At 39.3% G+C, this 23,785-nt stretch overlaps 1 protein-coding gene across 7 annotated transcripts in view; it reads right to left on the bottom strand.

Moving 5' to 3' along the window:
* The window catches only part of tns1a (tensin 1a), a 237,479-nt gene that overhangs the window by 61,198 nt on the left and 152,496 nt on the right, over window positions 1-23,785 (bottom strand). For 6 of the 7 annotated variants that reach the window (XM_079883332.1, XM_079883333.1, XM_079883337.1 and 3 more), the window contains 13 exons: window positions 16,688-18,217; window positions 15,452-15,529; window positions 14,717-14,904; window positions 14,458-14,533; window positions 13,378-13,461; window positions 11,304-11,451; window positions 10,191-10,834; window positions 9,997-10,086; window positions 9,049-9,177; window positions 8,871-8,966; window positions 8,636-8,713; window positions 8,380-8,451; window positions 8,253-8,282 (listed from right to left, as the gene is read on the bottom strand). In XM_079883332.1, coding sequence (XP_079739458.1) covers window positions 8,253-8,282; window positions 8,380-8,451; window positions 8,636-8,713; window positions 8,871-8,966; window positions 9,049-9,177; window positions 9,997-10,086; window positions 10,191-10,834; window positions 11,304-11,451; window positions 13,378-13,461; window positions 14,458-14,533; window positions 14,717-14,904; window positions 15,452-15,529; window positions 16,688-18,217 — 3,243 coding nt within the window. The remainder of the gene's footprint in view (window positions 1-8,252; window positions 8,283-8,379; window positions 8,452-8,635; window positions 8,714-8,870; window positions 8,967-9,048; window positions 9,178-9,996; window positions 10,087-10,190; window positions 10,835-11,303; window positions 11,452-13,377; window positions 13,462-14,457; window positions 14,534-14,716; window positions 14,905-15,451; window positions 15,530-16,687; window positions 18,218-23,785) is intronic. The other variant, XM_079883334.1, reaches the window with a different exon arrangement.

Raw genomic sequence — 23,785 nt, 5'->3', positions numbered from 1 at the left:
CCTAACGAAAACAATAGGGCCTTCGCCCTTTCAGGGCTTGGGCCCTAATAATCCTTACGAAAACAATAGGGCTCTTCGCCCTTTCAGGGCTTGGGCCCTAATAATAATAAATAATCCTACCGGAAACAATAGGGCCTTCGCCCTTTCAGGGCTTGGGCCCTAAAAAAAAAAAAAAAAAAATCCTACCGGAAACAATAGGGCCTTCGCCCTTTCAGGGCTTGGGCCCTAATAATAATAATCCTAACGAAAACAATAGGGCTCTGCGCCCTTTCAGGGCTTGGGCCCTAATAATAATAAAATATAGCTGCGAGCAGCGATTACGGGCCCAAGCCCGTGGCACCGCAACCCCGGTGCCTTTAGTTACCTAAAGGCACCGGGGTGGCGGTCCGCCGGCTTTGGCCCTTCATCGCTGCTCGCAGCTATATTTATATATATATATATATATATATATATATATATATATATATATATATATAAAGACAGAAAATATTACTTGACTTACCTTATTCTAATTTTATGATACACTCAAAATATGCCACAACAAATCTTTTCAATTTAATGTTAAAATAAAAATGAAAGTAAGCAGTGTTGGTCTCATGTAACCCTCTCATTAGAATCAAAATGTTTCAACATTTGCGATGTATTTGGATGCTAAACTATTCTTTATTATAGGCTTTGTTCTTCACTCGTGTTCCATATCGATGGAAAAAATCATCCTCTTCACACGCACAAAAATGTGCTTGGAAACATCACAGTGGAGCGGTTGCTTACTCTGAATGTACAAATTGTACTACTGACTATTTAGAGCAGTGTAATTTTTATACTGTATGCTAGGTTGACTATTTTATTATTATATTTTATTAAGACTATAATGAACAGGCTGTGATGTCAAGATTGCAATGCTGGAATGTTTGTGTGTGTGTGTGTCAAGATTGCAATGCTGGAATGTGTGTGTGTGTGTGTGTGTGTGTGTGTGTGTGTGTGTGTGTGTGTGTGTGTGTGTGTGTGTGTGTTCATGTTTTTCTATCCCGGTGGGGACTTGAACCTGAATGCATACAGACTCATGGGGACTCGTATCACAGTGGGAAGCTAAATAGAGGTCCCCATGGTTAAACAAGCTTATAAATCATACAGAATGAGTTTTTTTGGAAATGTAAAAATGCAGAAAGTTTTCTGTGATAGGTAGGTTTAGGGGTAGGGTTAGTGTATGGAGATAGAATATACAGTTTGTACAGTATAAAAACCATTAAGTCTATGGAGAGTCCCTACAAAGATAGTAAACCGTGTGTGTGTGTGGCGTGGGCGTGATTGAACAGTGGACACATAAAAACATACTCCGTCATTATACAGGACGACATTCAAACTGCAAAGTGTTAACTTATATTTGTGTACAGTCGCAATAAAACACAACATTGTGCTTTTGTAAAATAATTTCAAGCAATCCACCCCCCGAAAGGCGCTAATTTTAAAATGAAACTAAAATGCTCATGGCTGCACGGGCATTCATAACGGTGCGCATCCACGGCGAGGAACGAGCAGAACAGAGTGAACGTTTTTACGTTAATTCCTACTTCCATAGGAATTCATTTGAAACGCTCGCTCAACCACTATCAATGTCAGTGCGGACGAGCATATTTTACTTTCGTTTTTAAGTTGGCGATTCAAAAGCCCCCAGCGGTGTCACACGTCGATTAACCGGTGGTAAAATATTCTCACCGTCACAAACCTAGTATATTTTTATGTAGATAAAATAGGCCTACCTGATTTTGAACACAAGAGGGCAGTATAGCCCTATGTATGACTTGACTTTTATGGGACTAAATAGTACAATTACTATTTTTAAACTTATAAATAATTATTAAATTGAAAAAAAAAAAAGAATAAAATACAATTTGTCAAGTTGTGATATTTGTATACTTTTATATAGAAATAAATGGTTTTTAAATACATTTTTAGAAGATGAGGCTTTTAGTATTTCCTTTTTGTACATTACTTTAGTCCCTCACTATAGCAAAACCGTTTGAGATGTTTAATATCCGTTCACAATTTAGCATCTTTAATGTATTTTCATCATTTTGAAAAAGTTTGGTGTGAATAAAATAAACAAGTTAGGAAGAGTAGCTAAAAACTCAGAGTCTGAAATATCCAAAAAATCCACATTCAAACCAAAATATCTGACTTCCTTTTGCTCTGAGCTAATAACTGTAAATTGGAAAGTTGTCCGGCTCGGTGAGACCAATATATATTCTGATTTTTGTAACTGTTGGTAAAACTAACCCCCCCACTTTTTTCAAAAGCATGTTGAAAGTGGCACACTTCCTGCTGCCAGTTGGTGGCGCTATAACTTTAACTCACAATAGTTACATCCATCTGATCAGTCTCTTACCACGAACACACTGCTGAAGTTTCATCAAGATCAGTTAATGTGTGCAGAAGTTATACCACTTCGTGTTTCTCTTTTCTCGCCATAAATTCGTGTCCTCGCCACGGCCAAACCGTTCGAGATATCAAAAATCTGTCCGCAATTTAGCATCCTCAATGTCTTGACTTCATGCTGACCGAGTTTGGAGGTGATTGAATGAATTCTCTAGGAGGAGTACATCAAATTCCACAGCATGCGTTTTTCAAACAACCCATAATAGCCGACTTCCTGTTGGGTGGAGCTAATAACTTAGAGTGCGGAAGTTGTTCGGCCCGATGAGATCTATATGTGTATCGAGTTTCATATTAATTCATGCAAGCGTGTTTGATATATGGACCAAGTTTTCAGACCCCGTTCAAGGGGGCGCTGTCGAGCCCCCCTGCCACGCCCAGGTACCAGCTTCAGTCCGGCCCTGATGGCCGTAGGTTCTGACCTGTGTGCAAAGTTTCAAGAATTTTTGAGCACGTTAAGGGCCCCAAAAGCCCCTGAAACCTTGAAAAACAAAGATTAAATGGAATAGACAAATCCCCCCCCCCCTCCTCACACACAGACACACAGAGAGAGAGAGAAAATTCTCCAGAAAATCCACATTCAAACCGAAATATCTGACTTCCTGTTGGTCTGAGCTAATAACTGTAAATTAGAAAGTTGTCCGGCTTGATGAGAACAATACACATACCAAGATTTGTGATTCTAGGAAAAACTAAGCCCCCATTGTTGACTAAAGGTGGCGCTACTGAGCCATTCCACCACACCCGTTTCTGAAACTTTGCACATGTCTACTGGATAATAAATGTAATGTGTCTGTCGAGTTTCATCCAATTTCAAGCATGTGAAGAGTCTCAAAAGCATCCGAAAAGAATATTAAAGTTTGATGCGTTGCCACGGCAACAGTATCTAAGATATCAATAATCCTTCCACAGGTCTACATCTGCCGTGTGTCTACATTATACACATAAAGTTTGAAGCAAATCGGGTAAAAATAAGAGAGTGATTTCAAAGCATTTTGAAAGTGACAAACTTCCTGCTGCCAGTTGGTGGCGCTATAACTTTGACTTTGAATAGTCACATCCATGTGATCGGCCTCTTACAACGAACACACTGCGGAAGTTTCATCAAGATCAGTTAATGTATGCAGAAGTTATAACACACTTCCTGTGTCCCATTATTCGCCATAAATTTGTTTCCTCATCACGGCCAAACCGTTCGAGACATCAAAAATCCGTTCGCAAAAATTCATCCTCAGTGTCTTGACTTCCTTCACACCGAGTTTGGTGGCGATCGGATGAATTCCCTAGGAGTATTATTTCACATTCCATTGTATGCGTTTTCCAAACAACGTATAATAACCGACTTCCTGTTGGGCTTTTATAAAACTTAGAGCACGAAAGTTGTTCGGCCCGATGAGATCTATATGTGTACTGAGTTTCATATTATTAAATGCAAGCGTGTTTGATATATGGACCAAGTTTTCGGACCCCATTCCAGGGGGCGCTGTCGAGCCCCCCTGCCACGCCCGGGTACCAGCTTCAGTCCGGCCCTGATGGCCGCAGGTTCTGACGTGTGTGCAAAATTTCAAGAGTTTTTGAGCATGTTAAGGGCCCCAAAAGTGGCAAAAAGGCAAAAAAAAAAAATAATGAAAAAAAAAAAAAAAAATCCTTACGAAAACAATAGGGCCTTCGCCCTTTCAGGGCTTGGGCCCTAATAATCCTACCGAAAACAATAGGGCCTTCGCCCTTTCAGGGCTTGGGCCCTAATAATCCTACCGAAAACAATAGGGCCTTCGCCCTTTCAGGGCTTGGGCCCTAATAAAACTCAAGGAACTAAGCATATTTGTCTTTTATTTTATTGTCATTTAATGAAAAGTGTTTTTTTTTTTTTTTTTTTTGGCAATGTTGTGTAATATGGCACATGCAACAATGTCACAGGCCCTGTCAGGTGTGCAACCCTCAGACTTTTCAGACACTGACATCTTCCCTTTAGTTAGCCAAAGTTCATTTCATTGTGTGCCCTTGTTCTGGCAAGAGCTGCATTGTAACTGGTTTGGGTCAGGGAATGGGGTCATAAAACACCTGTCTGCAGGCAGGAACATGTCATAATCACCTATGAAAAAATGCAGTTCTGTTAGGATCAGCATAAGTGTATGTAATACAGTGAGCTTGATATTTAATTGTGTAATTCTTACCACTTTCAAATAATGTGCATAAATGTGAATCTCTGAAAATGCTTAAGTCATGCACAGATCCTGGGCATTTTGCTTTCACATTTGTGATAGGGAAGATTTTAGTCAACTGCCTTTTTTTTATTTGATATAATATTACTAATCTGGAATATTAAGAATCACAATAGTAACTGGGCTGCACATTTACATTGTGAACCCCCTTTCTGTTCACATAATCCCCTTCATTGAGGCCTTGATGGCAGTCTATGGTCTAGCCTATAGTCTATGGTACCAATCACGTTAGTGAAGCCTGAGTGACATATACTGTAATCGGCATGGTCATGATTGCATGATCTTCATAAAAAATTATGATAGCCAAAAAAAAAAAAAAAACCTGCTTTAAAAACTGTTTTTTAAACCTAAAAGCGCCAGGTAAACTCCGAATGACACGACAGACAGCACTATCCATCAAGTTCTCCGCATCTCCAATAGTGTAAAGGAAAGAGCCACTCGCAAATAATCTTAGGTCAATGCAAACAGTTTGTGCTGTAGTTAAAGCCCAACTCCGACAAGTCGAAAATAAATGTGCGTTTCCAACAAATTAATAATGTAAACGACAATCTCACGAGTCACAAGAAAAAATATATATCTCAGAAAGTGCACTATCGCGCTGCGCTGGACTTCCCATATCACCTCCGCTTATAAAGCCGGGATCTAATCCTGTTAACATGAAATAAGCCTGCTCTCGAGCAGGTTTAAGCTTGCGCACCTGTTGCTATTACAGCAAGTCCAGGATGAGCTTCGAAGAACCAAACAATCCAAGATCGTGCCAAATCGCCAACAATCAAATCCAGCTAACAGAGTTAGCGACGTACGAAGAACGGGCCCCTGGACTTTACACCTCTGGGTAGAATATACTAAATATAAACTCGGAAAACAAGTGTCAAACCATGTGTAACCATATGTCCCCCCAGAGGTGTTTGAGAACTTGCAAGTTCCTTGGTGTAAGAGTGTGGTAACATCTCACAGCAAAAACTGACAAATCTAGTGCAGTCCATGAGGATAAGATGCACTGTAGTACTTAAAGTGGCTTATGGCCACACCAGTTTCGGACTGCTACTTTTGATATTAACCTTTAAAAATAAATAAATAAATAAATAAATAAATAAATAATTAAATTGATATTAACATTCTGTTTGTGTTTTAAATACAAAATCAATTCAGATGGCTGTGGTGGTTTGACAGTCAAGTCAGCTGCTATCACCTTATTTCAGGACCGGTTTCAGGTGCATATGGTGAAAGTACTGTATGTAGGATTTGAGGGCGAAATCAAACACAAATTAATCTTCCAGGTGATTTGTTCAAACATAATTCCACACAGAACTCAACATTCCAGACCCCAAATCACCCATCCAGGCTCCAGCCAGGCTACACTAGGAACTTTTTATGGCCAAACTAAAGGAAGAACGTTGTCAATGTTAGATTGTTTGGGAAAGACTGATTGGTTCAGAGATCGCAAAAGCTCGGTGCCCGATCAAGATAACAGCAGAAGTTGCTGGTCCCCCACGACAGATACAAAACAGACCGCCTTCTTCTTAAGGAACTCTCAATGACCCCAAGGTTGAAATCTCTTAAAACCAAAGAGACTGAGACTTTAACTACAAAAATACATAAAATCCTCCCAGAACAATTCTCGATGGACTTATAATCAAACATCATGCAACTACATAATTCTATATTGTGTCTACCACTTATGTGTGTGTCTAATATGCTTAGATCCCATATCTAAATCATGATTTATTATAACTATTAGATGTTTGAATGAAAGTGTGTCTTGCTTCCTATCTGTACGATCGTATGTTCTTAATTCAAAAGATGGCTTGATTGAAATCTGTGTAAAATGTTTTGTATTCTTATAATAGTAATAATGTCTAAACTGTGGCCTCTTTTCTCTCTGCTAGTGCTGGAGAATAAGGGGGTCACAGATAAGCATGATTTACGATCAGAAGTGAAAAGAACGCCACCTCCTAAATTAAGCCAGTGTTTAATTGGTCAGAACTCATCCAGGAGGCTGGACAAACATTTGAGTTTAAAATCTTAGACCAGAACAAAGTTTTGTTAGGAAGGAAGGAAAGAAAAGAAAAAAGAAAAATCTGATTCTTCCTTTAGGGGGAGAAGTTGTTACGGCCTCTGCCTTAGGGGTGTTGCCTGTGTTTTTTTGTGTGGGTGTTTGTTTTGTTTTCTAATTGGGGTTTCTTTCTGAGTGTAGGCTCCACCCTTGCGCACCTGTGGCCCGTTGCTCTGATGGCTCGTGCTGAGCATATAAGTGGAGTGTGAAGGAGGGTGAGACACGCAACGATGAACTTCGTGCGCGTTGTGATGCCTAGCCGCTGATCCACTCAAGCTGTGTTCTTTGTACTGTGCTACTATTTTGTTCTATTTGTTGGTGTTCGTTATGTCTATGTTGATTTCTAGTGTAGAGTAAATGTGTGTTTACCTATGGAGAGAGAGAAATTGAGAGACGAGAGTTGGTGCAGTCATTTATTAGTCTTAATAAATGTTTTAAACTGCTCTTTGCCTTTGTTTCCTTTTATGTTGCTGAACCCTTTCGGAACGAGCATTTTAACAAGAGGGGTTCGAAACAAAGAAGAACAACAAGGTTAGAAAAAGTGCGCGAAGGGAGAAGAGACCAGACAGATAAGTAACCATGTAGACGAGCAGAAACGAAAGAACCCAAATTAAGATCAGAAGAACATGGGTTAACAGCTTGATTCCAGCCATCCAAATATACTCTCGTCTCAATTTTCTTTCTTTTCTTAGTTTTCTTTTCCGTTGTGAGTCTCGGTTCTAAGTTAAGTTTTGCGACAAAGTTTCAGTCCACGATTCGACTGCAAAGCCAGCTTCAAACAAAGACTTTCCATCCATCCGCCAGCACACCATGTGATTGGCCACCCCAGACATCTATCCCAGCACGAGGACACCAGCCAACGAACGAACTCGGGAAACCCCTTTTACACCGACAAAGGGAATCCCCAAAAGCAAAGATATGCAAGTACTGCCTCCAGACTCTTAAGCTGAACTGGTGTATTTAATACAGATTTAATAACCCACCTAAGAAACGATAGAAGGGTTAAACTAATGATTGATGTTTCATTCAGGTTATGTCTTATAAGTGCATATAGAAACTTGGGATTTCATCATCTCACTCTTAAAACTCACTCTTTCCTCACTCTCTCTTTCTTTCTGCAACTCGTATGAATGTGTGCGTGCGTGTGTTTGTGTTAGATATTAGTTTTATGTGTTAGAATAATCAATAAAGTCTTGTTTGTATTTTAAAGAAAAGTGTTACTTGTGTTATGTGCTTACGAATTTAATGTCTTAAACTGCTGATCTAAGTTACCTTGCTAACTATAGTGTTTCACTATAGTTTGGATATTTATATCCGTTGCAGAGTTGATAGTTACAGCCGGTTCAAATGAACCGTGAACGAGTCATTTGCTCGGTTGTAATAAGAGATTCTTTCGAATTCCCTATAAATTAATTAATAATTCCTTTGAGCTAAATTGACCTGTCAGAATCACTAAATTATCTTACATGTAGATGATGTTCATAGCCAGTAGTTAATATAAAATTAGCATGCAAACCTAGGATATGATGTGCCATATTTACCATAATAATCTTCAGTAGGTTTAGGAGGTCCTGAAGTGGTAGGAAATTGACAAGAAATTAGGAGAAAAATAAGATATATAGAATGCAATAAAGGAAGTGAAACAGAAACAGAAAGAGAGAGACTCACCTGCTCCCTGCTTTAATAAATCCATGGTTGAACAAGTTGGTGTTGCTAACTCCAAGGCCTCTTCATTTGGATCTGTTCACAAATAAAAGTAAGTAAGAGACAAAGACTCAAAAACCAAAGACTGATTTGATGAAATGCAAATTGACACTGAGAGAAAAAAACAGCCAGTGTTTAGAGAACACAAACAAAACCACCATCCACTGAGAAGAGGTCAGTTACATAGGCTGCAGAAATGGGGTGACAATGGCATTCTCACCTCTTGTAGGAATCATAAGCTTGCATGGAAGAGCCAAAGGTGTGATGGCATGTTGATATACTAGAGCAGACAGACACCCTGTAAAGACACACATACACACACAAAAGACAAGTTACAGTACACAAACAAGCTGATGGGTGGAAGACTACAGACATAGTATTCAAAGGGTACCAATTTAAGTCAGTGCAATAGACAGCAGACAGAAATACAAGCGTCTGTCGGAATTCATTATTACCGAAGTATGGTTCGTTTGGACAACCCTTAAGTCTCACGCCCTTGGCACTGGTTTCAATCAAGAAGTGTCGTACCAACTCATTTGTGATGTCTCCAACTTCAAGGTAAGAACAAAAGATAAATGAGGAGGAAGGTCTGTTCAGTAATGACTGAAATGATGACACACAGAGTTATTTTACCTTTCTTGTTCTGCTGCATCATTGGAGGGGGAGAGGCTACTTTCATGGCCAAACCATATGCTCCTCTGAACGAGTTACTGTCTCGAATGACAAATGCTCCTGGTTCACGATCTTTAAGAATACAAATGGCTGAAACATACAAATGAGAAAATGTGTCACCAGTCAGTTATACTTCCTTATAAAGGCAAAACACAGTAAACAGAAAATCTTCTGTAATGACCAAAATGGGGCTTTGACAGGGCTGGGCATTTCTAGTCTTCGAGATCCACTTTCCTGCAGAGTTTACCTTCAATCCTGATAAATGTTTGTCGCGTTCAAATGCTTTGTTGTTTGAAAGAATTGGGAATCATGGAGGTTGCCAGATTCATACTTGCCTGTGTCTTGGGGAAATGTTATTTTAACACCATAAACCAGATGTTAGACCAAAAGAAAGAAAAAGAAAAACACATACAGTATCTAATACATGTAAATAAATGTTGATAAGTGGAATGCTGCACTGTGATAATGTTTTTTTGTTGTTGTTGTTGTTGTAAATATCAATCAAAATGAAAAATCTCCCAAAACAATTATCAATAGGCTTAAATCAAACACTAGGAGTATTTAAATATTATACTTAATTAAATGTGCCTGATGGATATAACGACCATGCAAAGCACATAATAAAGATATACCAGTCACAGCAGCAAACTCGGGCATCAAAATTATCTCAGAGTTTCCCAGTAGTAAATACCACTTGAGAGGGCGTTCATGTCCCGTTTCCGACTAGGAAACTCGTATTTACGAAATATCCAATAGCATGTGAAGGCAGCATAAGCTCTGCAGAGAAATGGATCTCGAGAGCCAGAGTTGCCCACCTGTGTTTTGACATTCCTGTGACAGAAGGGTTTGGCTCCACTCTACACAGATTCAGAGAAAACAGTATGTGAAAACTGATATTAAATCTCTCACCTTGTTCCCTGGAGATTTCTGGTTTGTACCAATATTTGGATGTATCTTGAACAAATTTGATATTCAATCTAATATCTGGAGGTCCATCGGCTGAAAAGAATAAATGGTTTGCTGAATAGTTTATCAAATAAGTACACATCTGTTTCTTTTAGTGATTTCATTTGCATGGTTCCTGGCTGGATTTCTTATCTTACCATATATTGAGGTGATTTCAGGTCCTTGTGGTGGCAATTGTGTAGGAGTTGGAGCTTTCCTACTTTCTGTGCTGTCTGCTGGAAAACTTTCAGAATTTCCTGCAATGGATCCTGCTCTTGTGTCCAGGGGCAAGAACAGTGAGGGGCTACAGGATTGTTCTAGGGCAAATGTGGGGGTAGCAGGTCCAGGCTGAACCATAGAAGTGGTGCTTTGCCTGGACTGTGCCCCATGTCTCTCATCTGGAGTGACCTGGCCCCTTGATGGAGCTTTGTGATCTGGGCTAGAGGAAACTGGAGCAGGTGAGAGTTGACGGTCTATCACAGGACTTGGCGGGATGAATTTGCCACTGCGACCCAAAAGAGGACTGTTGGGAGTGGTTGGTTCACTGCTGCCACTGGCTGTTGGTATACGTCGCCCCAAAGAAGGGCTGCTCTGACCACCAAGCCTACGTTGAAGGGCAGGGCTTGGTGGTGTATTGGTGGCCACCGTACGGTGGAGTGTGTTGGGGCTTCCTGGAACATGATGAACACCCATGATGTTAACAGTGGCCTCATCAGGATTAAGGTAAGTAAAGGTGTCTGGAAAGAGAGGAGCCCGGATGGGCTCAGATGGAAATGATGCAAAGGCAGGCTGACTGCCAAAACTGTTTGAAAGCAAAATAGATAAAAAGAGAAAGTGTGAGTACATAAAAGAAAACAGATACATTTCACCAAAACAAATGAGAACACATATTTTTCTAGTGTAGTTCTTGAGGAACTATGTAATTAGAGATGCATTTTTAGCACCATGTTCAGAGTAAAAAAGACAAATTTGCTCACATCTCAGGCACGTTCATGTTGTGATAAGTAATTAATGGTAATTCTTTATGATTTGTCATAGTTAATAGTTCTTAATAAGGCTAATCTTATTCAGTAATTATTGATTATCTAATAAGGAATTATCTCAGTCATTCATTTGTTATTACTTACTGATTAGTTAATCTTCTTTCCATATTAGTTAATAGTATTAGCTGAAGTGTTCCTGAATAGTGCTTCCTATGACAGACCATTATTCTAATGTTTTACCATATTTTGGATTTGAAAATGGAACGGTGGTCAGATAACAACACTTACCCATCAGAACAAGATTTGTTAACTGGCTGAGGTGGGTTGAAAGTGTGGGCAGGAGGAACTGGTCTTTCAAAAGCAGAGGAGTATGGGTGCTGCAATGGAGAAATCAATCCTCCTCCTCGGACTCCTGTTCCCATGAAACCATGTGGCTCTATAAGAAAAACAAAAACATAAACAAGAAACATAACTTGGGAATACGAAAACAATATATACAGTGCTATGCATAAGTTTAGACACCCATGCTAAAGTTGACTAAAAAGAGGAATAAAAAATCATCTTTTGGAAATTGAACTTAATGCCTTAATTAAAAAAATTAGGAAAAATCCAACCCCTTAAGGACACCAATTTTCTTTGTGAATGAATAATGTATCGTAAATAAATAAATGTTCTTCCTTAAAATACAGGGTGCATAAGTCTGGACACCCCTATGTTAAATTCCCATAGAGGCAGGCAGATTTTTATTTTTAAAGGGTTAGTTCACCCAAAAATGAAAATTCTGTCAGTAATTACTCACCCTCATGTTAACATCATCACACAGCCTTCACCATACCAAGAGATTGGCATGGTTTTATTTCAGTTAGCCTAATAGCTGGTTTGATTTGCATTGAGAGATGATCTTATGGAAAGTACTCCATGCCAATCTCTAGGTATGGTGAAGGCTATGTGATGATGTGGGGCTATTTTAATTCCAAAGGCCAAGGGAACTTTATCAGGATGCATAGTATCCTGGATCCATGAAGTAACTGGCCTTTAAAAATAAAAATCTGCCTGCCTCTATGGGAATTTAACATAGGGGTGTCCAGACTTATGCACCCTGTATTTTAAGGAAGAACATTTATTTATTTACGATACATTATTCATTCACAAAGAAAATTGGTGTCCTTAAAGGTTGGATTTTTCCTAATTTTTTTAATTAAGGCATTAAGTTCAGTTTTCCAAAAGATGATTTTTTTATTCCTCTTTTTAGTCAACTTTAGCATGGGTGTCTATATGCATAGCACTGTATCTGTGAATAACTTTTACTGGCACTGTCTCAACATTATATGACACAAATTTGGGCAGTATGGAATTAAAACTCTAGGATGAGTTCAAAACAGTTGGTTTTTAACAAAATTCAAAATGGCAGATAGAACGATGGGTAATATTGTATTAGGACTTGGTCTTGGATGACCAAAATAGCTGCCTGGAGGCTTTGCAAATATGGCCGCCGAGTGAACAGACTTTCCTTGAAAGGGACTTTGAGCATGCTCAGGGCATTGTATAAATCAGGGGTAGCCGAGCCTGCTCCTGGAGAGCAACAGTCCTGAAGAGTTTAACTCTAATCAAACACACCTGAACATGATTCAGACAGGTGAGTTGGAGAAGGTTGGATCATTAAATATGTATTATTTTTGTTACACTTTATGCTGCCTTATTAGGACAAAAGAAAGGTGTTTGAGCATGTTTATTTATCATTTGAATTTTATTTGGGGAAAACAAATTCAGAGTCACCGAGCAGAGCCCTTTGTCAAAATATTTGTACACTATAATACTGAAATAGCATTTCAATAGAACCTACATAAAAATAAACAAGAATGGTTTTCAGAAGTTAACAGGAGTGAATGTGTGCAGGAGGGAACGTGTAGCATTCTTGAGCATAATGACATAATGTCATTGTATGGGTTCCCACTGTCATCTAAAAAAAAAAAAAGTCTTACCTTCCATACCATCACTATAATCAGAATCTGACAGCGTCAGACACAAAAAGAGAAAGAGGAGTAGTGACAGTTTTCTTTTTTTTATGGGGGGGTTATAAGGGGAAGAGAATATTAACAGTGTGAATGTGGTGAGAATGCAAAGCAGGAAGGCAGTGACAGAAATAAGCACTGCAGATAGATGAGAGGTGTGGGGCAGAGGGGTATTTCTGATGTAATGATTAATAAACCAAGCAATGCACTTAATACATTATTACAAAATTGGAAAAAATAAAACTATATTTTACTATACAAAATTTTTACTATATAAAAATTTCCATAATACATCACATTAAAGAAAAGTGGATGTTACAGTGGACTATACTGGTTTTATACGAACTCACCTGAGCTGCTTTGTTGTACCAGAGCTTCTGCAGAGTTCTGGGCCTTCAGGCCTGTGGCTGGCAGAATGGCCTGCCCAGAATGACCTATTTAAACAAAAGGGGAGAAAGGCAGGGAAAAAAAAAGACTTTGATTGTCAGGCTAAAGCTCTCCATCTCAAAAATGGTATACATATTTGAGGTAAATAATGGCAATAATTTAAGCAGTAAGGAGGTGCCCTTGATTCATGCAAATGAACTCCAAACTCAGAAGCCAAAAGCATGACACGAGTCAAGCAGGGAAATATACAAGCGTTGAAAGTGGAAAATATAAGTAACTTTAAGTTTTATAATAGGCTTCCCTTATATCATTAGATTTGCGTCAAGGAGCTAAACTACTCACAATATACATATGGAAAGTATAGCTAATTTCAGAGGTAGTTACAACAACAAAATCAGTTACTATGTACTGATACATATAGTATCAAACCTTGCGTTATGCATGGACCGCTTCTCACACCTTTTAACATGCTGATACATAAATAAATAAACAAATAAATAGGTCAGGATAAAATGCATTTAAGCAATCAGCATTTAGCCTAACCTTGCCACAGAACATACTGCAGCCTTTTTTCACATGCAGCCTCTCTTGTCACAGCAGATTCAGCAATTCTATGTAAATTCAGTATTCAATGCAAATTCTTTCCAAGAATATTTTCATCATTGTTTGGTATTTGAAAGCCATAACTTCCATATGTGCTTAGTCCATCCAAAACATTTTTCAACAGAATAATTAATATTATGATGGAATGGAAGTATTCAATGGTTTTCACATTCTGTAAGTGGTATACAATTAATAAAAATATCATGAAAGTAAAAAAGCAATTGTTATATATAAAATACATCACCTTCACATTTACCTTTACTTTTCTCACCTAAAATCATGACAAAATTTGAACTGTCCACTATATATATTTCTTTTGTTTATTGTTTAATATGAATCTTGATTTCTGCAGGAAGGCTAAAATGACATGTTAAAGAGAATGTGGTAAGGTTTTTGGCGAAATAGGAAAGGTAGGGGTCAGGACAGGAAATATGTCTCACCACCACTATTGCGGGTAGGACTAAAAGGACCTGATTCCATCTCCTCAAAGGCCTCCCTGTAACTATGCACAGGCTTCTGAAAGGGAAACATAGGATGAAAAAAAAAAGTGTTCAATCTATCACAATAATAATCTATTGTGCTATGTATGGTCATACAACTGAGAGAAGTAAAACAAATGTGCAATAACTTATTTAAAACAATACAATGATAAATAAAATGTTAAAATTAAATTATATACATATATGTTAAATTATATACCTCCTTGGGTTGTCCACCTGGGTTCATTGCAATTGTGTTGACAAACTCTGGAGACACATGTTTCAATGGAGAACACACCCCGAGGGCTGCACTGTCATTTTGGCTACTGAGGTACTGGCTCTCACTGGTGGTTCGTCGGCGTATAGTTGGCATGGTTTCATCTGGGGTTACTGTACGTGAATGGGATCCTAAAGAACATGGAAGAGTGTTCTAAGTTCTTTAAACAAATGCAGATCATGTGCAACCAGGGTCTAATTTTAACTTTTTGCCAATGCAGGTGAAAATATAAAGGCCATAAATATTCCTTACTTTACTGTATTTTGCAAAATTTCTATTAAATGTGTATTTTGTTTCTAATATCACAAATTACAGCCATTTTACTAAGGTAGACCAGGCCCTACATTATTCAGTGGCCTCTGGATGCAATGTTTTTGATGACTGAACGCTCCTTAGATCCGAGCCTTACATATTGTGTACCAACATTTGTGATAATAGCTGGTTGCATTCAAAAGTTATGGCCATTTCAGTAAAAGTGGAGCAGCCATGTTGAATTTAAATTTTGACCTGGTTTTGATATGAAATCATATTTAAATTTGCATTCATCTTTACCCAAGCATTCCAGTGATATAAAACAGAAATAATATGAGGCAAGTAAGATGACAGAGATTTAAAAAGAGAGAATAGAAGGGAGTAGGGAACAGAGTGAGAGGTGGAGGATCGTGAGAGGGGACAAACCAGAGAAGGAATAGGAACGATGATGTTCGGACCGGATGGACATGCTCTTGGAGATGCCCCGGATGCGAGCGTTGTACTCTGGGTGGAGGAATGGAGTGGGTTGAAGTAGAAGAAGAGGAGAGTGCAGGTGGGGTATCAGTGGTGTGAGGGGTGGTCCATATGCCAGAGCAGGGACAGACAGAAGGGTGAACAAGAAGAAAAATGAAGAAATGGTGAAGCTGAACCCTAATTTCTGGACCCTGTCATATTTAATTAAAGTACAACGCTATATTACTAGAATCTGTTTTTGTAATTGTATGTGGCCTGCTATAGTACTGAGCGGCACAAGAGACACAACAGCCTCCTTAGAATAAGTTTGCTTCAGTGAGCTCTTCCCAGCAATTCAATTAATTGCCAGAAGGTGGTGCTACTATGTATTGTCCTGTAAATTCAAAAGTCTGTTGTTCAAGCCAGAGAATGCATGGTACAGTAGCTGAAGCACAGCATGGTATGGGTCTATTCTGGTAGCTGGTGACTTACATCTATGCAGCTATTCACTCCTACACAGAACACAGTGTTGATGTGAACAGTGTGATTGTCTGCCAGGAATACTTTTCATCCACATGAGAAATGATGACACATCTATAATCTCCTTTCGTCATTCTTTAGTGTGTAGGTCAACTTTATAGTTCAGTATTAGAACGTGTTCATTTTGTATCCATGCAGTGGGACATACCTTTCAGGGAACTTTTCCAATGTTTATATGTTTGGTCTAACTCCTATAGGACTAAATCAGGAGACGAGAGAACTTGATGACAGTTTTATGGCTTACAAGTGCTTGGTGTATTATTTTCTTTGTCAAATATGATTCAATATTAGATCATGCACTCTATTTCAGTAAGTGAAATAACTTGTCCATATTCTGAAGAGTTATATGAAAACAGGAGAAGACTAAGATATATTCTCATGATGTTAAAATCAGCGCTGAGGCTAAGTAGATTCATGTCCTGATTATCCATCAAGTTGTAATTACAAACTTTGATAATGAACCATAATTGTGAGCCAGCTTCAGCTAAATTTGTCAATTTTTATTCTTGTTTTCTCTAAACTACAGAGGTAAAACCAAGAAAATGTATTACATAATCAATAGATGATTTATAGATTTTACAGAATTTTTTTTTTTTTTCAAAATTTCAAACATCTTGCATACGCATCAAAAATCATGTATTCAGACCAAAGTGTTTCCATCTTCCTCACCTGCCACACGTTGGGCCACAAGACCCTCAATATTTAGCATCTCTTCCTCAGACTTTGGCTCAGGCTCTTTTACAAGGGTAACAGGGGGAAGTGGTGATGACGATGTGCTGTAGCTTCTCTGAGGGCCTGGGAATGTGCCCTGAAGATCTGGAGAGTAAGACACCTCGCTAGTTCCTGAGTAGACATACTGGGGCTTGATTGGAGATGGGAGGGGTAAAGTTGGGGATGGTGTTGTAACTGAACCTCCACGGATACTGTAGGGATCTTGCTGATAGTTTGGTGAATGGGCCTGAGGGGACTGAAAACCCCTTTGATGATGCTCAGATAGTGGAGTCATGGGGTAAGCAGGTGATGATCTTTGTGAGGACTGGCCAAAACTGGCAGAAGAAGAGAGAGGTGGGCCACCAGTGACGCTATAGATGGCCTGGTCAGCCTGGTAAGAAGGTCTGGCTAGTGTCTGGGCAAAAGGTGGTTGGAAAGCTGAAATGTTCTCACCAGGTGGAGCACTCTGAGATTTGGGAACTGGTGTATGTGAAGGCTCCAAGTCAAGCATGAGCATATTTAGGGCATCTATAGACTGTTCTACATCCTGCTGTGATCCTCCTCCACGAGTTGGGAAGTGTGGCAGGGTACCATTCGAGCCAAAAAAGGGGTCATCCACAAGACCATATTGATGCCAAGCACTGAGCCCTCGCTGCACTGCCTCTCGGCTGCTGGTATTACGTTCAGGAGCTTGTGGCATGTACCGAGGTCCTCCATCCAGCACCAGGCCACCATATGACTGCGAGCGATACATTCCTTCGTTCTGCCCACTGTAGTCTATCAGTCCATGTGCTGATGAAGACCCTCGAAACTGGTGTACAGGCATCTCCTTTTTAGGCCTTCGCTCTAGGAAAGTACCACGTTGTCCGTCTACTTCTACTACGGTGGATTCAGTGACTGCTTTTCTGTCAGCTGGTGTATCTTGACCCTCAAAGGAGGACAGTGTGCCAAGACTGCCTGCACTGTTATCTCCAACCTGGCTTTCCGGTAACTCGTCGTCAATAATATCAGTTTCACGCTCAGCACCTGCTTGTCCGTTAACGTGGACCTGGGCAGGCACAAGGTGCCGCACACCACCCCCTGGGCTTGTGTTGGCAAAAGAGAGGAAATTCTGATGAGAGAGATGTGGTGGTCCCTCAGAACCACTCAGAAGCTGTTCCAACTCTCGGTTCTCACAAGGGCTAATTGCAGTCTCAGGAGGAACTTGGCTCACAGGCCCTGAGCATGATAAAGACTGTTGAGCATCATCTGTGCGGTCTGTCTTAACAGAAGCAGTGGAGTTGCCTGAGTCACTGCTGACAGAAAGGGCGTGATCTGCAGCTGGTAGTGGATGGTTGGCCACTGGAAGAGGAAGGGCGTGTTCAACTACAGGAGGAGCACGGTCAGTTGAATAAGCCCCACTGGCAGACACAATACCCTCAAGAGAGTCTTTCTTCTGAACCTGGACGTAAAGGCTGCTGTTTACTGGACCTTGAGAATGAGTAACGTCTGAAAGAGAGGTTATAAAAATAGCATTAATAAACTCAATTTGTTAGTTTTCTACATTAAAAATCGTATTTTCTGTACTAGATCACTCAAAAATTAACCTTTTTCCATCATTTGCTCACTCTTTTGTAACGTCATTGAACCTATACATCTTAGTACAAATGACACATCCACTATTCTGGACAGTTTCTCTTGAAGTCAAATGATAGCTTTGACAATGGAGGCCAACAAGATCAAATTGAATCCGTTATTAACTGAAAATCTTACCCTCCACCTGAGCTCTCAAATGTCATTTGCGCTCAAGTTCAATTTAAAAAGTAGTAAAGTAGTGTCTTAAAGTAGACACTTAAAGTAGTGTCTTTAATAAGGATATGCCCAAAGCTTAAATCAGAATTCTAAAAGGCACAAAAAATGAAAAATGCATTCAGCAGAGCCCCTAAAGAGACATGGTTAGGCTTGCTGCAGTAGTCGGTTACATTACAGTACATCAGATTTCACTTATCATGTGAAGACAGTAAGGAGAGATGACTGATAGGACTATATCCAAGGATTTGGTGCACACCAGATCCTGGGCTTCATTGACAAATATCTTATCTTGTAAAATGTGTGGTCAGTACCGCTGCTCCCTATATACAGAGTATGTGTGATAGAGAATTCGAAAGAAATTTTTTAATACCCCACATATTGATAGTGGCTCCCTGATGCCCGCAAAATATATACAATCTAATTACCCAACTATATAATTGTGAGAGAATGCAAAAACATTGAAATATATTTTTCCATCACCAAGGCCTGTTTAGGGGCTCCGCAGAATGTGTCATTTCCTTTCCGTACATACCATTCAGCTACGGGCACATCCCTAGTCTTCAACATACAATACAAGGTTTGACGTTGACCTTTGGTTTGATGTGTCATTTGGCCAATCATGACACAGCAAGTTTAAAAAAGCATAATGAGATTGGAGAGCCAGAGCAAAGGGGAAGATTTTCAGTAAACAACAATTACAATTTTATTCTGTACCTTGCACAACCTATCACATTTAGAAGATTTAGATCTACATCTCTACAAGATTTACAGCTTCTGTTTGAGTCTCTTCAGCTATTTGCATATATCATACACAGTAATCAGCAACAGATCCCCATATCAGACATGAACCTCTATGGATGGCTGCCTATATGGTAACACATCCAAAAGCAGGTCAGTTTTAGCATCATCACACATTTAATGTTCAAAAATGAGAGAAGAAAAAGTAAATTGGCCATCACAGATACAGGTTAAAGGCTTTGTGAGGTCAAGTTATTTGAGTTTTTGACACACCTTGTCTCTGGGGCAATGACACCAACCCTGCCACCTGATTTTGCTCTACAACAGAATGATGACATAACCTTTTGCCCAGCAGGTATAATTGTCATATTTCCCAACAGAAAATAGTTCATTGGTCACAAACTTCTGATGCATGACACAGGTGGCTGAACAGGAAACATAGGATTGCATTACATACCAGCCGTCTGCTGGAAGCTAGTTATTTTAGTCGAAAAAGTTTTAAATATGGATATTTTTCTTACACAAACGCATCACTAAACTTCAGAAGGACTTTATTAACTCACCAGAGCCGTGTGGAGCACTTTTATGATAGATGGATGCGCTTTGATGGACTTTCAAAAAAATATACCCATTCAGTCCCATTATAAAGCTTGGAAGAGCCAGGACATTTTTTAATATGGCTTGAGGGTAAGTAAATCATGGGCTAATTTAAATTTGTGGGTGAACTATCCCTTTAAATTGAGAGAGATGAAGATAGTAATCATTTAATTCCTTTGTTGTCTGGCTGATATAGGCTGTAGCTGGCAATGTTGATTTTTAGTAATTTTAAATCCATCCTAACAGCTAGAATGATGCAGGTTTTCAGTCAAGTGTCTCTCACTGTCTGGCTGGTATAGGCTGTAGAGGACATTTGTTGTTAGTATCACAATTTTTTCTTCATTTAAAGGAGAACTCCGGTCAATTTTAACATTGAGCTCATTTTTTTGTAAATTTGGAGTGCTGTCAGTACAGAGAACAACGACAAAAATCGGTGTTGCCTACACCGTGTTATCCTCTTTTTAAAATTTGCACCCTGTTGACTTCAATGGGGCAAGTTTTAAACCTGCTTTTAGCCTCTTAACATCCTTGATGTGTCATTACAAGTGCACAGGTCATGTGAGTGATTCCTTCGGAGTGAACGCGGGTGAATCTGACTGCAGTAGATGTGAAAGTGATGTTAATAAAAATGATGTTATTTCAGCCAGCGCACATACCTGTATTTACATCCTGTTTTCGGCTGAAGTCCATAGTAATCGATTGTCGATTTCACGCGCATAGGTTTAGTTACCTATGATCACGCGCGTGAACTCGACAATCGATTACTACGGACTTCGACCGAAAACAGGAAGAAAATACAGGTATGTGTGCTGGCTGAAATAACATCATTTTTATTCATATCTTTCACATCTACTGCAGTCAGATTCACCCGTGATCACTCTGAAGGAATCACTCACATGACCTGTGCACTTGTAATGACACATCAAGGATGTTAAGAGGCTAAAAGCTGGTTTAAAACTTGCCCCATTGAAGTCAACAGGGTGCAAATTTTAAAAAGAGGATAACATGGTGTAGGCAACACCGATTTTTGTCGTTGTTCTCTGTACTGACAGCACTCCAAATTGACAAAAAAATTAGCTCAATGTTAAAATTGACCGGAGTTCTCCTTTAACCGTGCCTGTCACATGTGATAATCCCTAGGGATCCATTTTAGGGCTCTGTTGCCCGTTACATGCTCGGCTCCCTCTGGCTTCAATCTTCCACATATGCAAATCTAATATTACTGCTATACTGATGATTTTCAGCTCCACCTCACAGACCTAACCAGTTTTACAATATGTAAAATAAGTCTCTGTTGTCCCCAGAGTGTGTATGTGAAGTTTTAGCTCAAAATACCCCACAGATAATTTTGCACAGCATGTTAAAATGGTCCCTTTTTGAGGGTCAGTAAAAACGCGTTGTTTCGTGTGTGTCCCTTTAAATGCAAATGAGCTGCTGCTCCCAGCACAGAGGGCGGAGCTTCAAGAGCTTGTGTATTAGCAGCTCCGATTACCTCACAGACAAGCACTAAAATGTCAGAAACTGTTCTGCCTTTTATGTTTAAACTGGAGTCGGAAAATGATGGAGAGGCTCAAGAAGAAGTGACAACATAGAATGCAACAGGACGTTTCTGAATGGTTAGTTGATGAATTTATGTTCCTGATGTGGAGTTAACTATCTTCAAGTCATTGATTAGCATATTCTTTCATGATAATCTATAAATCGCTCGTGTGGGAACTGTTGTAAGATGCCTACAGAGTGACATGCTATTGCATTTGTGTTACGTACTGTATTGCATGTGAAAAGATGGATGCGACAGCTTGAGCAGACTCACAAATGAGCTGTACTACAACAACTCTTCCTCTTCTCAACATGGACTACGTGTTCCCGGGGGTGGGGTTTATGCAGATTTTAGGGTTAGTGATGTCACTAGGGAGGAATGTCGTGTAGTCCCTACCAGCCGTTTGTTGTAGTCCCTAAAAAACGATTTCTTTAAAATCAAATATCTTCCTTTGCTTTAAACTTTGAGCGTTGTAACTTTGCAGATGTTGTTTATGCTCAAACAGCAACATTACACACTAACTAAAGTTAGAAAAGTGAAATCATAGTCAACCACCCCTTTAATACTTTTTAAATTGTATAGCACTTTTAATTGTCTGCTGTTGTTCTTAAAAGGCTAGTATGCTACATAAATACTGACCTAAGAACAGTTTTCAGCAGTACAGTGTTACTGTGCAGTATAAACAATTGCCACTGTCAGTTAGATTGTACAATCTTTTGAAATGCAATAATACTGAGAGGAAATTATGTAAAAAACCTTGAGCCAAAGTTGCAGGTTTGACAAGGCAAATGAGACAGCAACTATAATATTTATAAGATTCCACAATGAGACAGCAACTATAATATTTATAAGATTCCACAATTGCCCAATCACCACTGTGTTCTGTGTCTTTTTATGTCAGTTATGTAAAAACGTAGATTGGTCTAATTTGACACTGAAAAGTAAGACTGATTAACTAACTAACTGCTAGTTGGTCAAATTAGTTCTTAAGACACAGTCTAAGAAAAACTGAATGGCTATGTTTATGCAACTGGCCCCTGGTACCTAAATAGTTTTGCGTAACTGATGAATGATTGTTGTTTGGGGTTCCGAACATATGCACAAACTTACTTGGCATAATGATGGCCAAGTCTTACTCAGTCTGTCTAGCAACAGCCATGCCAGTAGGTTAGGGCCAAGGGAATGATATCATGGGTAAATAATGCCAGAGTATTGGTCAAGAGAGAGAAGAGGCAGAGGGCAACTTCAGTGCAACATTCCATAATCTTGTTATACTGGCCAAATGTATAAATAGAGAGAAAACGATAAGAACATTCTAATAAATAACAAAAGTATATACAAAGAGAGAGAAAAAAAGCAAGGTAAGTATGAGAGGTGACAGACACACACATGGCAGACACAGCAGGGAGAGGTTGAAAAAAGAATATGAGGTGGAAAGCAGACATGTAGACAGCTATATAGAATGGCTGACAGACAGACTGACTGACTGACAGACATACATACATGGGGGATACATGGGCGGGCATTTTACAGAAATAAATTGGCCCATTGGTAAGCTGACAAAAATGGCAGTGACATGTGAAAGCATAAGAGGCATCATGATCCAGTAAAAAAAGGGGGGTGGGGTGTTGGCAGGGGGTGGACTGTTTATATGCAACATGAAGTCACATAGCGATCCAGCTACTGTTCAGTGAGAGCACAGCTCATTCATGTTGAGCATAACATCCTATCATCTCTCACACACATATATATAAATAATGTGTTTTATAAAAAATAAAATAAAATAAAAACATTGTACAAACTGTTTATTCCAGCCCCTAACCCTTAACCTACCCCTAAACGAGAGAGAGAGAGAGAGAGAGAGAGAGAGAGAGAGAGAGAGAGAGAGAGAGAGAGAGAGAGAGAGAGAGAGAGAGAGAGAGAGAGAGAGAGAGAGAGAGAGAGAGAGAGAGACTAAAATAAAACACTATTCAAATTATTTGCTAGTTGCATTTCTTGCCTCAAATGTAAGATTTCATTAGACTCTTAAGTAGAGGTACAGTAGAATCTTGCTCACATTATATATTTTTAAAATAAAATGAAAAAAAAAAACACTCAGATAGAATGTAAAATGAGATCACAAATCTATGTTTATTTTGTTCTGATTTTGGAGTGTTTGGCCAGAGGATCATTTGCCTTGGCACTGAATGGGGCCAGTCAAATTTTCAGCTGGGTTCAGTTTGCTCTGCTTAATTAAATATTTTAAGGGTAGCTGACTTATTATAAGATTTTTAGGATGGCTGAGATATTGAGGAGCTAAAGCCTCCTAAATAGTGTCCAGCCTATTAGGTTGGGTTCCAAAAAAATTAGTTTTGCTACACCATGCACACACACTTGCATGGACAAGTTAA

This window comes from Squalius cephalus, assembly GCF_949319135.1.
Source record: "Squalius cephalus genome assembly, chromosome: 10".
In the NCBI taxonomy this organism is placed as follows: Eukaryota; Metazoa; Chordata; class Actinopteri; order Cypriniformes; family Leuciscidae; genus Squalius; species Squalius cephalus.
Note: the sequence above shows the minus strand (reverse complement) of the source record. Positions and strands in the feature narration are given on the sequence as shown.